The sequence below is a fragment of the Biomphalaria glabrata genome, chromosome 12 (assembly GCF_947242115.1).
Source record: "Biomphalaria glabrata chromosome 12, xgBioGlab47.1, whole genome shotgun sequence".
Classification (NCBI taxonomy): Eukaryota; Metazoa; Mollusca; class Gastropoda; family Planorbidae; genus Biomphalaria; species Biomphalaria glabrata.
Window position 1 is genome coordinate 10,558,672 of NC_074722.1, and position 16,217 is coordinate 10,574,888.

Here is a 16,217-nt window from a genome sequence, read left to right on the forward strand (position 1 = left end):
AGATCTAAACGGGACGGACAGACAGACCACACAAAACTAATAGCGTCTATTCCCCTTTCGGGGGGTCGCTAAAAACATAGCTTATCAACACTTCCTTTATTATGTACACCGGATACACCAGGGGTTCTCAACCCGTGGGTCTCGACCCCTTTGGGGGGTTGAATAATAAATTGCCAGGGGTCGCCTAAGACCCCGGAAATTCGGATTTTATCTATTCATCATCGGAAGTTTTTTTCTTTTGTATTGTAATTGTGTGTGTGTGTCCATTCTAACGTGCAGTAACCAACATCTTTGAACCGTACTTGGTATTCAAACTATTTCCTATTCCGTTCTGTTTGAGATTGTGTAGCGCCTTCTTCTTCCATTTCCAAGAAGAAATGTTTGCGAGCCAAGATTTTCCAGCTTGTTAGTTATTAAGTCCAAATTCAGAAGAAGACTTGATGCAGATAATGACATTCGTTGTGCAACTGAAGTCCTGATCTAGTGGAACAGAAAACAAAAAGAATTCAACCTTCTCACTACAATGGGCGTGTTTGTAAATACTGTCGAAACATTATTTGTGTAATAATGTAGTTTACTGTATCAAAGATTGTTATCCATACTTCACCATATTTGTCAAATTGTCACTTAAGTATGTAACATGTATATTGTGAGTACGCAATAGAAAAGTTAAATGCAATTCTGAGTAATAACACATTTTAATTTAATTTTGAGCACAAATTTATTTATCTGTAAATGAAAAAAAGTGTACTGTTGAGGGTCGCCGCCTAGTGGGAAAGTATATTAGGGGGTCGCGGAACTAGAAAGGTTGAGAACAGCTGTGATACATTTATATGTTTTCATCCATCTATGAAAATCCCCTATTACTTTCATACTAATACTTGAAGTTCTTGTATCTTTTCGAAATGTTCAACTAGAACAGAACTTTCTTAGATATAGAATGCACAATGGAAGTAATTTATAAATACTCTAATTTATTGATGATGCAGTGATGATGTATCTAAAGATACACTATCATACACTCACAAGTGAAGTTAAAGCATGGCCCTTTAACAAGTTCACATACAAAGGTCAGAGTTTAAGGTCACTACAAATGCTATCTCGGAGCTCTCCTGATCAAACATCTCGACACATTGTCCCATTTAATGTCGGCCTTGGTGGGAGACACAATACGAAGAGAGACATGTCACTTTCTGAGAGGCGATATTTGGCATGAGACAGACACTGTTCGCCCTGTCCAGCACAATACGAAGAGAGACATGTCACTTTCTGAGAGGCGATATTTGGCATGAGACAGACACTGTTCGCCCTGTCCAGCACAATACGAAGAGAGACATGTCACTTTCTGAGAGGCGATATTTGGCATGAGACAGACACTGTTCGCCCTGTCCAGCACAATACGAAGAGAGACATGTCACTTTCTGAGAGGCGATATTTGGCATGAGACAGACACTGTTCGCCCTGTCCAGCACAATACGAAGAGAGACATGTCACTTTCTGAGAGGCGATATTTGGCATGAGACAGACACTGTTCGCCCTGTCCAGCACAATACGAAGAGAGACATGTCACTTTCTGAGAGGCGATATTTGGCATGAGACAGACACTGTTCGCCCTGTCCAGCATAATACGAAGAGAGACATGTCAATTTCTGAGAAGCGATATTTGGTGGGAGACAGACTCTGTACGCCCTGTCCAGCACAATACGAAGAGAGACATGTCACTTTCTGAGAGGCGATATTTGGTGGGAGAAAGACTCTGTACGCCCTGTCCAGCACAATACGAAGAGAGACATGTCACTTTCTGAGAGGCGATATTTGGTGGGAGACAGACTGTTCGCCCTGTCCAGCACAATACGAAGAGAGACATGTCACTTTCTGAGAGGCGATATTTGATGGGAGACAGACTCTGTACGCCCTGTCCAGCACAATACGAAGAGAGACATGTCACTTTCTGAGAGGCGATATTTGGTGGGAGACAGACTGTTCGCCCTGTCCAGCACAATACGAAGAGAGACATGTCACTTTCTGAGAGGCGATATTTGGTGGGAGACAGACTCTGTACGCCCTGTCCAGCACAATACGAAGAGAGACATGTCACTTTCTGAGAGGCGATATTTGGTGGGAGACAGACTCTGTACGCCCTGTCCAGCACAATACGAAGAGAGACATGTCACTTTCTGAGAGGCGATATTTGGTGGGAGACAGACTGTTCGCCCTGTCCAGCACAATACGAAGAGAGACATGTCACTTTCTGAGAGGCGATATTTGATGGGAGACAGACTCTGTACGCCCTGTCCAGCACAATACGAAGAGAGACATGTCACTTTCTGAGAGGCGATATTTGGTGGGAGACAGACTGTTCGCCCTGTCCAGCACAATACGAAGAGAGACATGTCACTTTCTGAGAGGCGATATTTGGTGGGAGACAGACTCTGTACGCCCTGTCCAGCACAATACGAAGAGAGACATGTCACTTTCTGAGAGGCGATATTTGGTGGGAGACAGACTCTGTACGCCCTGTCCAGCACAATACGAAGAGAGACATGTCACTTTCTGAGAGGCGATATTTGGTGGGAGACAGACTGTTCGCCCTGTCCAGCACAATACGAAGAGAGACATGTCACTTTCTGAGAGGCGATATTTGGTGGGAGACAGACTGTTCGCCCTGTCCAGCACAATACGAAGAGAGACATGTCACTTTCTGAGAGGCGATATTTGGTGGGAGACAGACTCTGTACGCCCTGTCCAGCACAATACGAAGAGAGACATGTCACTTTCTGAGAGGCGATATTTGGTGGGAGACAGACTCTGTACGCCCTGTCCAGCACAATACGAAGAGAGACATGTCACTTTCTGAGAGGCGATATTTGGTGGGAGACAGACTGTTCGCCCTGTCCAGCACAATACGAAGAGAGACATGTCACTTTCTGAGAGGCGATATTTGGTGGGAGACAGACTCTGTACGCCCTGTCCAGCACAATACGAAGAGAGACATGTCACTTTCTGAGAGGCGATATTTGGTGGGAGACAGACTGTTCGCCCTGTCCAGCACAATACGAAGAGAGACATGTCACTTTCTGAGAGGCGATATTTGGTGTGAGACAGACTCTGTACGTCTGTCCAGCACAATACGAAGAGAGAGACATGTCACTTTCTGAGAGGCGATATTTGGTGTGAGACAAACATTGTTCGCCCTGTCCAGCACAATACGAAGAGAGACATGTCACTTTCTGAGAGGCGATATTTGGTGTGAGACAGACTCTGTACGCCCTGTCCAGCACAATACGAAGAGAGACATGTCACTTTCTGAGAGGCGATATTTGGTGTGAGACAGACACTGTACGCCCTGTCCAGCACAATACGAAGAGAGACATGTCACTTTCTGAGAGGCGATATTTGGTGTGAGACAGACACTGTTCGCCCTGTCCAGCACAATACGAAGAGAGACATGTCACTTTCTGAGAGGCGATATTTGGTGTGAGACAGACACTGTTCGCCCTGTCCAGCACAATACGAAGAGAGACATGTCACTTTCTGAGAGGCGATATTTGGTGTGAGACAGACTCTGTACGTCTGTCCAGCACAATACGAAGAGAGACATGTCACTTTCTGAGAGGCGATATTTGGTGTGAGACAGACTCTGTACGTCTGTCCAGCACAATACGAAGAGAGACATGTCACTTTCTGAGAGGCGATATTTGATGTGAGACAGACTCTGTACGTCTGTCCAGCACAATACGAAGAGAGACATGTCACTTTCTGAGAGGCGATATTTGATGTGAGACAGACTCTGTACGCCCTGTCCAGCACAATACGAAGAGAGACATGTCACTTTCTGAGAGGCGATATTTGGTGTGAGACAGACTCTGTACGTCTGTCCAGCACAATACGAAGAGAGACATGTCACTTTCTGAGAGGCGATATTTGGTTTGAGACAGACTCTGTACGTCTGTCCAGCACAATACGAAGAGAGAGACATGTCACTTTCTGAGAGGCGATATTTGGTGTGAGACAAACACTGTTCGCCCTGTCCAGCACAATACGAAGAGAGACATGTCACTTTCTGAGAGGCGATATTTGGTGTGAGACAGACTCTGTACGCCCTGTCCAGCACAATACGAAGAGAGACATGTCACTTTCTGAGAGGCGATATTTGGTGTGAGACAGACTCTGTACGCCCTGTCCAGCACAATACGAAGAGAGACATGTCACTTTCTGAGAGGCGATATTTGGTGTGAGACAGACACTGTTCGCCCTGTCCAGCACAATACGAAGAGAGACATGTTACTTTCTGAGAGGCGATATTTGGTGTGAGACAGACACTGTTCGCCCTGTCCAGCACAATACGAAGAGAGACATGTTACTTTCTGAGAGGCGATATTTGGTGTGAGACAGACACTGTTCGCCCTGTCCAGCACAATACGAAGAGAGACATGTCACTTTCTGAGAGGCGATATTTGGTGTGAGACAGACTCTGTACGTCTGTCCAGCACAATACGAAGAGAGAGACATGTCACTTTCTGAGAGGCGATATTTGGTGTGAGACAGACTCTGTACGCCCTGTCCAGCACAATACGAAGAGAGACATGTCACTTTCTGAGAGGCGATATTTGATGTGAGACAGACTCTGTACGCCCTGTCCAGCACAATACGAAGAGAGACATGTCACTTTCTGAGAGGCGATATGTGGGATCGGGGGAGGAAAGGAAGTAAAGTAGGCCAGTGCTTCTCAAACTTTTATTACTGGCTCTTCCCTTGAGAAATTTAATATTTGTTCTAGCCAGCTTGGGGTCTGGGGGTGAGCTGTAAGCTCCCAAGTGAAGATTCTGGAGATTTAAAAAATGTAATTAAAAAGAAAAGAAACTAAATGACAATTGAAAGTAAAGATCCCCTTTTAGACCTTGCGATATATGGGGGCAGATAATGTAAAGGTCATCTGTTTCTGTTAACGAGGCTGTCATGTAAGTGTAAGAGATTCTTTTTCCAAGAAGAACAAGTGTCCACAAATCTGGGCAGCTAAGTGCCCTTGAACTTGGCTTGTATTGGCTACCTATGAATGGGGCTCGAGGTTCGACACCCGGCTTCGAGCAGAGCTGTGTTTACTGAGCGCCTACAGACAGCACGGAAAACCTTCTCCCAGATACCCCCTTCCCCCACCACTGGTCCACAAATGAGATTGGACCATTTCGTTCTGAGCATGCTATAAGGATTAAAGTCATTCATCATTGGCTTCCTTCAGTCGTAGAACGACTATGGTTCATCTCCCACACTTCCTCTTGTGGCTGTGGAGCCCTATTTTGGAGAGACACTCCCGTCCACAAATATTGCTGGTTAAGGTGACTTTCGCTTCGGTGGTAGAGGAGCTGGCCATTTTTCACATTGTCCGTTTTTCTTCCAGGGCTGTTAAAGTATTAAAGTAGCGCTATATAAAAGCTATAATTATTAAATCGATTATCCGTTTACACAGCACATGCTAACTTAATAACTAAACTACCTCTCTCACAGTAAGTAGGCCTACATCAAAATTGTATATAGCTAGAGGAAATTTCTATCGTATCTGTAAGAAAAGTACGTCTTTTCCAAGGCCAAAGTTCAAGGCTATATTGATATCTATACATTAACAAACTAAAAAAAATGCGATTACTATTACACTGATTGATAGTTGATATTACTTGATTACTTTATTGGCCCAATTATTAAGTGATATCTACTCTACAATAATTTGTATAAATGAGTAAACTTAGCTGTCGTGTTTGATTTTGTATGTCTGTAATTAATAATATGATTGATTCTAGCCCCAGGTGTTCATTCGCTAAAAACAACTGACGAACGCCTTTAACTATTTGATGCACGAAATAAAGTCTTTCTTTTTTAAATTAAATTTGTATAAGTGATTATAGAATTCTCATTGCGTTACGACCCAATACCTTTTGTGAACCAGTTGGGAAAGAAGTTTCTTTGCTGCCTTCACCAAACACAACTCAGCTCGAGTAGAGCTTTGAACCCCTTGATAGGTTGCCAAGTGGTTTTTACCTCTCAGCCACACAGAAAGAATGATGATCGGAATTAACTCTATAGTGGATAGCGGACTTAAGTATCATACATAGCATAAACAACACAGTCAATCTATAGTAGCATCTCTATAGTGGCATCAACTACACAACCACTCTATAATAGCATAAACTACACAGTAACTCTATAGTAAAATAAACTACACAGTCACTCTATAGTAGAATAAACTACACAGTCACTCTATAGTAGAATAAACTACACAGTCACCCTATAGTAGGATAGACTACACAGTGAGTCAATCTACAGTAGCATAAAGTACACAATCACTCTAAAGTAATTATGTAAAGGCATTTTTTTTTTCATTATGTGAATAGCGCACTTTATGTGTACAACTGTAAGGCAGCACTCGAACGAAACCTGGACCCGCATCAGAGCACAGGTCGGTCATGTCTCATTACTCTGGCTCAGGATTAGCTCACCACCAGAAGTTGACCGCAACCCAAACTGGCTCCCTGTAGACTCAAGAGGACCATATCCACGAAAACGCAACTCAAATAAATAAATAAAGCTGACAATAAACTTACCATAAACGAAAAAAAAACGTAAAGGAAAGTATCCCAATCAGACCATGCGGTCTATAGTGAAGATGATGTATAGGTCATCTGTTTCTGTGGCCCACAGTTAAAAAGGGTGTCATGTGGCCGGCACAACGACCAACCGGCATTACCTTTCTCCAACTAATGACAGGTACTCATTAAAGTTGGGTTGATTAAGAGGCTCCCTAAATATCCCGAAATTAATAGTAAACCTTTTGGTAAATTCGTTTGCAAGAGATTTTCTTCACCATCACTATACTGGTTCAAGTTGCACTCTGTCTTATAAGTACTCCAAAAGGAAAGGTGAAAGTAAATGTAAAGTTAGATGTGAACCTGGCCTAACTGATGTCTTATAATAAGTATCTAATTGACATAATTGTTTTGTAAAGGGTCAATCTCTTATTCAAAGCCTCAAGAAAAAAACATTTCCGTAAAAACAAAATAAATAAAAATTCTTTTAGTTTTGCATTCCATGGTGTTTTCAATATTCTGCAGTTCACACGATAATATAAAGAAACTACTTAGTAATTGTTGTTTTAAATTATGTTCAACTTATTTGCATAGCAAATAGATTTTTTCTTTATAAAAAAAAAAGTAAACATTTTTTTTTTGTAAATGTAGTATTTGGTAAGGCAGAACTTACATAACTTAGCAATGCATTTATAAAATTTACTTTTTTAAAAATCAAAAATCTAAAACCATTTGCATAAATGTGTTAAGTAGTGTTATATAGCTTATTAAAAAGCCTTCAGTGTTTGTTACCATTAATAGTGAATAGTTGTAAAAATGATGTAATTTTATGAAAAAACTGCTTGCATAATTGATTTAAAAAATTGGATTTTTCGCCTTCAGAAAAGACAAAATTAGCCGTTGCATCAAAACTTTGAATGATCTAAAATATCATGATGTCAGATTTTCATTTTCTTTTCTAGTTTCTGAGATCTAAATGGGACGGACAGACGGACAGACAGGCCACTCAAAAAACAACAGATGATTTTATTGTTGGGGGTTGACGCAAAGTGGGCAATTGTAAAAAGGGGTCGCGGAACTAAAAAGGTTGAGAATCGCTGCTCTATATCGACCACTAAATCTTCGACCTAATTATTTAGAACGTTAAGTCAAGTGACTTGAAGTGCTCAAGATGTGCAAGGGATAACACACGTGTAAGTTGAATGCCTACTGAAGTACCAGTGGGTAAGTACACCTTCACTTTCAAATGTTATTTGATACACATTTAAAAAAAAATCCAATTCAAACTTATGTAGTATAAATAACTTTTCTACCCTGCAGGGCCGGTCCTAGCAATTGCGGGGCCCTATGCGAAACTGATTGCGTGGGGCCAAGAATTTATATTAGAAATTGCCTGAATTCATTCTTTTCTAAGTACAAAGTTGCGATCGAGTTAACTTTACTTTACGAACTTTGCAACCTATGGCATATTTATAAGTCAGTAACTATAAAAGTAAATAAGGTTTTGGAACTTCCGGTTAAGGGGAAAATTCGTCCTGTTATTACATTTTATTACATGAAAGCTGACACTGTCTTTTGTATCGCGGGTAGGATTGGCATTTTGCGTAATGAATGACACACTCAAATGACAATTTTATCTATTTTTCATGAGACTTTTATGAGTTTTCAGGAGATTTTAATAACTGCAGGACATTTCCAGAAATTTTTCGCATATATTTTGAAATTAATAATTACACATCAGAATTAACGCGGGGCCCGTTGCAGTGGCCTAAGACCAATTGCACCTCGCCTCCATTACTAAACTTGGTGCAAGGGTGACAGGGAAGTGACGATGAACGGGCTTCAAACTCGGGACCATCATGACGACCACTGTACTTGGCAGCAATTCGGTTGTACTACTGAATATACATTAATTCTATAAATCACATTTTATACCCTATTCCACATAACCATACAAACATTAGCTGAATATATACAAGAATTTCAAGATTTAAGTTAAGTAAACGATATATGCTAAAAGTTCGATAATTTAAAAGTTGTATACGCCTAAAAAAACACTCAAGAGAATTAAATTGTAGAATACATATTTACATACTTCTTACATTTAGTCTAGGACTTTATCTTAATTAATAAAAGTAGCTAGTTAGTGGTTATCTTTTTAGCTAATCATCAGTCAATCCTCTTTTACAATCGATTATTACTAACAAAAAATACAGATGTTTTGTATGAGTTTGACTTTGAAAATGGATACGAGCAACCTGTGAGCATAATTTATGTAATTACTAATAAAAAAGGCATTGAAGACCATTTAGGGATGGCTGCGGTATTTCACGTGATGACCCAAATAGGAGTGTAGTTTTGCCGGAGCTAATACAGACGAAGACCTGGTTCGCTAGGAGTCTAGTTAAGTTTTTTTTTTACGCCATCTTAGTATTGCCCTTATTTTGGATCTCGATTGCTTATCCGACTGCCTTTGTAAGAGTTTTCCAATAGACACAGACTGCCAGTTGCTTCCCTCCATGTCAGACCAATAGTAATAGTTTCTACGACCTTTCCATTACTGCTATGCGTCCTCATTTAAGCTTGTAGAAAAATGTTTAACAAAATTAATCAAGATCAGCATAAACAATCTTTACATTCAGTTTTATTCACGATATGAAATTATCCAATTCTACACCCTGAACAACTCTTAAACAATGTATACTATTTTTTTTTGACCTTATAGCCGTCCAGTCGAGAGGTCACATCAAAGCTGGTGAGATGAGTCTCAAGTTATTGGCTGCTTTCTGCTCCCTTGTCACCGTTGGTGGAGCCGTATATCCGTTCCAAAACACAAGTCTGCCATGGGATGACCGCGTGAACGACCTGGTGTCCAGGCTGACCTTAGACGAAATTCAACTTCAAATGGCTAGAGGAGGGACTGGGCCTGGTGGAGGTCCAGCTCCTGCTATTCCAAGACTAGGTAAGCATCTTACTTTATTTATACTTCTATCTATCTATCTATCTATCTATCTATCTATCTATCTATCTATCTATCTATCTATCTATCTATCTATCTATCTATCTATCTATCTATCTATCTATCTAGCTAGCTAGCTAGCTAGCTAGCTAGCTAATCTATCTAAAAAGAGGGGAAAATAAAGAGAGAAAATTGAGTGAGAAAGAGAGTGAGAGAGAAAGAGAGTGAGGGAGAAAGTGAGTGAGAGAGAAAGTGAGTGAGGGAGAAAGTGAGTGAGAGAGAAAGTGAGTGAGAGAGAAAGAAAGTGAGAGAGAAAGAGAGTGAGAGAGAAAGAAAGTGAGATAGAAAGTGAGTGAGAGAAAGTGAGTGAGAGAGAAAGTGATTGAGAGAGAAAGAGAGTGAGAGAGAGAGAGTGAGAGAGAAAGTGAGTGAGAGAAAAAGAAAGTGAGGGAGAAAGTGAGTGAGAGTGGAAGTGAGTGAGAGAGAAAGAGAGTGAGAGAGAAAGAGAGTGAGAGAGAAAGAAAGTGAGAGAGAAAGAGGTAACCAATTACCAACTAGTTACCATCAAACGAAGTATTCCAATGAATGTATTTTGTACTGGACTCCAGGTATAGGGCCCTACGTCTGGAACACGGAATGTCTGAGGGGGGATGTGAGTGCCCCTGGTACTGCCACCGCATTTCCTCAAGCCATTGGCCTGGCTGCAACATTTAGGTACGCACTGTACACACCTATATACACAATATAAATTATAGACATGCAATAAAACACATATTAAAGCTAAAGGTTGTAGATAATGTGTCATTCATTTTGAATTCCTCTTTATATTTGAGATACTAGCGTTTATTTTTAATTTAATTTTTGTTTAATTATTGAAGATTGACAATTTTTAAAGTTATTCTTCATAAAAGAAAAAAAAACCTAACACTAAAACAACAGCATTTGTCTAAGTGTATTTAATATATAGATCTATTTATTTTTAGGATAAATTTTCCTTTCTATTCTTTAATTAGATTAGACACCTAAGGGAGTTATTTCACGAAATATGTTTTTTTTTATAAACGCATTTACTGCCCCTGAAATTTTAATTATGAACTCTTTTGTTTCTTGCGTTAATTAAAAATATAATGTCTGATTAACTTCATAGCGCTTTTACTTATTAACAGATTTACTGCCGCCGAAATAAAAATTACATATCAGTTTTTAATCACATTAATAAAAAAAACAACGTCCGATTGATTAACTAATATTAGTAGTATTATATAAATTACATTCACAATCCTCATCCAATACATAACACTTTTCATCATTACAAATGGGTTAATGGGCTAAGCTACAAAGTATAAAAATTATCACATGGGCAGATTAGTTCAGTAATAAGATGAAGTTCCCTTTTCAGACCTGTATAGGGCAGATTATGTTACGGTCATCTGCTTCTTTAGCCGACGTTTAACAAGCAGGGTGTGATGTGGCCAAGTTCCCTTTTCAGACCTGTATAGGGCAGATTATGTTAAAGTCATCTGCTTCTTTAGCCGACGTTTAACAAGCAGGGTGTGATGTGGCCAAGTTCCCTTTTCAGACCTGTATAGGGCAGATTATGTTAAAGTCATCTGCTTCTTTAGCCGACGTTTAACAAGCAGGGTGTGATGTGGCCAAGTTCCCTTTTCAGACCTGTATAGGGCAGATTATGTTACGGTCATCTGCTTCTTTAGCCGACGTTTAACAAGCAGGGTGTCATGTGGCCAAGTTCCCTTTTCAGACCTGTATAGGGCAGATTATGTTAAAGTCATCTGCTTCTTTAGCCGACGTTTAACAAGCAGGGTGTCATGTGGCCAAGTTCCCTTTTCAGACCTGTATAGGGCAGATTATGTTACGGTCATCTGCTTCTTTAGCCGACGTTTAACAAGCAGGGTGTCATGTGGCCAAGTTCCCTTTTCAGACCTGTATAGGGCAGATTATGTTACGGTCATCTGCTTCTTTAGCCGACGTTTAACAAGCAGGGTGTCATGTGGCCAAGTTCCCTTTTCAGACCTGTATAGGGCAGATTATGTTAAGGTCATCTGCTTCTTTAGCCGACGTTTAACAAGCAGGGTGTGATGTGGCCAGCTCATCGACCAACCGTCTTTACTTTCCCCAAATAAAGGTTGGGTGGACTCTGGGGCGCCCTATAAATCCCAAAATTCCATTCCATTTACAAGTCTTCACCGAGATTCGAATCTAGGACTCCAGGTTCGGAAGCCGAAGCCAAGCGCCTTACCACTCAGCCACGCCGCCCCCCCCGGGGCCAATATGATGAAGAGTGATTCATAATTTCAACTCTTTTTTTTTTTAAATTTTGAGTTTGGAAAGTGCTTACTTAAACTTTATGGTCTATATATTTACTGAATGCTCAATGTTTTCAAACTGTTTTTCTATAGCCGTGATATTGTGGGTAGAGTAGCTGCGGCCACTGGTCAAGAGGTCAGAGGCAAACATAATGATTTTGTGAAGCAAGGACTATTTGTGAGTCATACGGGTGCTAGCTGTTTTAGTCCAGTTATTAACATAGCCAGAGACTCACGATGGGGCAGAATTCAGGTAAGAATCAAATCAAGTACCAACATTTTAACAAGAAAAAGATCTTTTGCATTTCATTGTTTTAACTGTAGAAGCTTTAAAGTCTTTTTATTCCAACAGGAAACTTACGGAGAAGATCCCTATCTGACTGGTCAGCTCGCGCAAAGTTTTGTGTTTGGTCTACAAGGTTGTTTATTAATTTAGTTTTCTAAACAAAAAGTTTACTTTTAAAACGTTTGAGGAAATGAGGAAACATTGAGGATTTAAACCAGTGATGCCCAAAATACGGCCCGCGGGCCAGATCCGGCCCGCGACGTGGTTTCATCCGGCCCGCCGAAACGTCTGCACAAAGTGTAGAAAATTCCAACCCTCTCGTTTTTTTTTTGTTGTTTGTTTTAAAGGTTGAAAAATGTATCTTACCTACGTTAGGGCCCTGACTTTTTCTCTGACGACATTTAATATTTGTATGTTTACGACATTGGAGAGTCCAAGAAGCTCTAAGTAGACTCTGAATTTAGAATCTACCATAAAAGTGACACGGATCTTTAGTTGTTTGTGGAACATTATAATAAGCCAGCATATTTGTTTTATAAAGAAAGTAAGGCCTTTTTTTTTTTAAACATATAATATAAACGGCATTAAAAACCAAATATGGCGGCATTCTTGATTTGAGCCGCAAATACAAATATTGTTAAACTACACCTCGAGATCGGAGGATCGATGGGAATATTTACCAAAAAGAGACAAGAAAATTAATCGTTGGTAAAGCTAGCTACAATGTTGCTCACATTTTAATTAGAGAAATGAAGCAATTTTTTGACGCGTAAAAAAAAAAAACAAAAAAAAAATTCCAATATCCCATTTGATAATATAAGTACTAAATCCACAAGTTTCTCATGAAATTTTTTTTAGGTCAATGTCATTTAATTTTTGTACATTTTTAGTCATGTGGCCCGCGACACAAGTGTCGGAAATTAAAATGGCCCGCAGGTCGAATTAGGTTGGGCATCACTGATTTAAACGATTAACTAAGCAGTGTCAAGGTCGCTGAATTGAACTTTACTGTTGCCAACTGAAAAAAAAAAGAATTGAGAAATAATTTGAACTAGATCAGAATGTGTCTTAAAATAAGTTTGAAGTCCTAGAGCTTCCTCCGTATTGAAATGATTGTGAAGGACAAACGCAAAGAACTTAGAGAATTTGATTCCACAGTGCCAGTAAGTGCATCAACCTTAAAGTCATTATAAACACTTCTTATAATTTGTACAATGGATACACCCAAACAGGTAGCTATTTATCCTTTTTTTTCCCGCCATGTATACAAATCTTCAATGAACTTAAAAATTTAAAAAAAGCAGTTTTTTTAGAAAAGAGTCAAAAATAGTCGTAAAAAGATAAACCAGCAGTCCTGATAACTCCTCCATACTCAAGCCCCAATGTGTTTGCGATTTATTTATCATTCAAGTCCTGTCCATAGACATATACTTGCCTTATCAGGTAAAATCACTGCTCTGTGTATAGCAGTGATTCATTTTAGTTTCGTTTGGTAAATGGCTTGTGCCGTCATAAAGTGCGCATTTTTAGCGGCCCCCGAAAGGGGAAAAGACGCTATTGTGTGGAATGTCTGTACGTCCGTCCGTCCGTCCCGTTTAGATCTCGTAAAGTAGAAAAGATTGTGAAAATCCGACATCCTAATATATTAGACCACTCAAAGTTCTGATGCAACGGATACTTTTTTCTTTTCTGAAAGCAAAAAATCTAATTTTTTAAATCACTTACGCAAGCAGTTTTTTTTTTCATAAAAATACTCCGCTTTTACGACTATAAACTATTAATAGTAACAAACACGTAGGCTCTTTAGTAGGGAAGATGAATATTAATGCAAATGGTTTTAGATTTTTTGTTAAACAACTATTTTTTTACATTTGTATTGCTAAGTTTAGTAAGTTCTGTCATAGACCTACTAACTACTACATTTATACCAAAAAATGTTGTTTTTTTTAAAGAGAAAAAATCTATTTAGTATGCATATAAGTTGGACATAATTTAAAACAACAATGAATAAGTAAGTTTTCATATTCTCGAGTGAACTGCAGCCTGATTCCATAGACATAGTACACATAACTAAAGGAATTTTTTTTAAAAGAAATATTATATTTCTTGAGGATTTGAATAAGAGATTGACCCTTTACAAAACAATTAGATCAACTAGATATTCATTATAAGACATCAGTTAGGCCAGGTTCACATCTAACTACACATTCACTTTTTTAATGAAATTATTGAAACCTGCCTTATTACCTGCCGATTTTGAGTTTGTCTTTCCACACAAACTGTCTTTGTAATATTGTTCTCATTTGTCGAATGTTGTTAGAGCCGTTAATTCTACATTGCATTCTGTAGCAAAGAATTCATACAAATACAATACTCTCTGAATTTTTTCCTTTTGAAACCCAATGTCCGATATTCAGACCGCCTCTGATAGGCAACGAGAATCTTCCTAGGGATGCTAAGGGCCTTGAAGGTATCTATGACGTCAGTTGTCATTATCCCCTCAGGATATATTGAACTCCACGATTAGGTTCCCATATTATCTTTGTTTTTTCATTTCGGACTTTCTTATATTATTGGATAACAGTACGGCGATGTCAATGATTGTAGATTTTTTAAAATTATAAACAGCAAATCATGTCGATTAAAATTCACCATTTTGTTAGTCAAAATAGGCCTATCTTAGTAAAATAAGTGATCAGTAGACTCGAGAACTTCTTTTGGGGAGTATTTGCGATGAGGTAGAATATGTAAATAAGGTGTTGATTTACTAATTTCGCAACTTGTTTATAATGAAATTATTTTGTTTAAAAGAAAGTTTCTAAATGTTTTCAAATCAAATTCTTATTGTCTCTAGCAGAAGTATGCATACCACTCAAGTTTATCTTTAACTTTTTACGGGACATCTCTAAACAATGAAAAAGCATTCCTGTAATATACAATTAGTTATGTTCCGTATTTCTAATTAATGTGAATATGGATTAGTCTATTTCGAATTGCAGACATCAACAGAGCGTAAAGAGCCAATAACATGACTAAAGACAACCAGATCCCATGGCAACGTATTAAAATGTGCTTGAATATTTATAGATTCCTCTTAAAGGACTAAATAAAAAAGGAGCAATAGACTTTATCTTACAAGAATCGAAACAAATAACGCTAATTTTCGTTTGCAGGCAATGATTCCAGATTTATACAAGCCAGTGCAGGCTGCAAACACTTTGATGTCCATGCTGGTCCAGAAAATATTCCAGTGTCTAGATTCTCATTCAACGCCCAGGTTAGACCTCTGTTTAGCGTTTATGGAGAGGCAGGGTGGGCTCTGCCCATGATCCTTGATAGTATAGTCCCCTCTCACATTTTGATTGGTCCTAACAAACTAACATATAGATACGTATAATTACGCCACGAGAACCTGGTCTTTACTCGTCTAGGACTCGTCCTATGAATCTCTTGCTTCGAGAATTAGATTAACGAGACCAATCATCATAGCAGGTCTGAACACAAAACTTCGACGTTTGGCAACGAGCTATTGGTCTACGCTGACTACAGGTGGTCCCATCACAGGTGTGTGTTCATGCCTACTATTTACGATTGGTCTCGGGATGAACAATTGAATATGCTACGTAGACAAAAATTCTGACGATCTCATCTTTCTCTTACAAATCTTTCAGCATTACAACTGTTGGTTTCACATGACTCTCGGGGTCTTTGCTGTAACTGGTCAGCTAGTGGGACGTAAACAGTGAAAAGGACTTACTATCGTGTCTGCTGACAGGAAATTGACTTCGATTTCAAGCTTATTGAACGACAGCGATAGGGGCATCGAAAAATTCCTATTTCATCAGTAGTTGAGTGTCAATGCCTTCTGACCATTTCCGTGAATTGGTTTAAAAAGAGGGACATTTGTGATTCACATAAGAATAAAGAGTTCTATTGAAAAGCAACAAATAATGCCCAGTTATATGTACATAACACGTTGTTTGTTTTTAAACAGGTGTCAGATGAAGACTGGCATATGACATTCTTACCTTCATTTAAGTCTTGCGTGAAGGCTGGCACCTATAGTCTGA

General features: G+C 39.2%; 1 protein-coding gene across 1 annotated transcript in view; it reads left to right on the forward strand.

The window, feature by feature from the left end:
- Positions 1–7,695: 7,695 nt before the first annotated feature.
- Positions 7,696–16,217, forward strand: part of LOC106070279 (uncharacterized) — a 23,236-nt gene continuing 14,714 nt past the window's right edge. The window contains exons 1-7 of the mRNA XM_056006869.1: positions 7,696–7,802; positions 9,304–9,540; positions 10,146–10,251; positions 11,955–12,114; positions 12,214–12,280; positions 15,321–15,424; positions 16,142–16,217. The exon at positions 16,142–16,217 is cut by the window's right edge and continues 16 nt beyond it. Coding sequence (XP_055862844.1) covers positions 7,781–7,802; positions 9,304–9,540; positions 10,146–10,251; positions 11,955–12,114; positions 12,214–12,280; positions 15,321–15,424; positions 16,142–16,217 — 772 coding nt within the window. The 5' untranslated portion in view covers positions 7,696–7,780. The remainder of the gene's footprint in view (positions 7,803–9,303; positions 9,541–10,145; positions 10,252–11,954; positions 12,115–12,213; positions 12,281–15,320; positions 15,425–16,141) is intronic.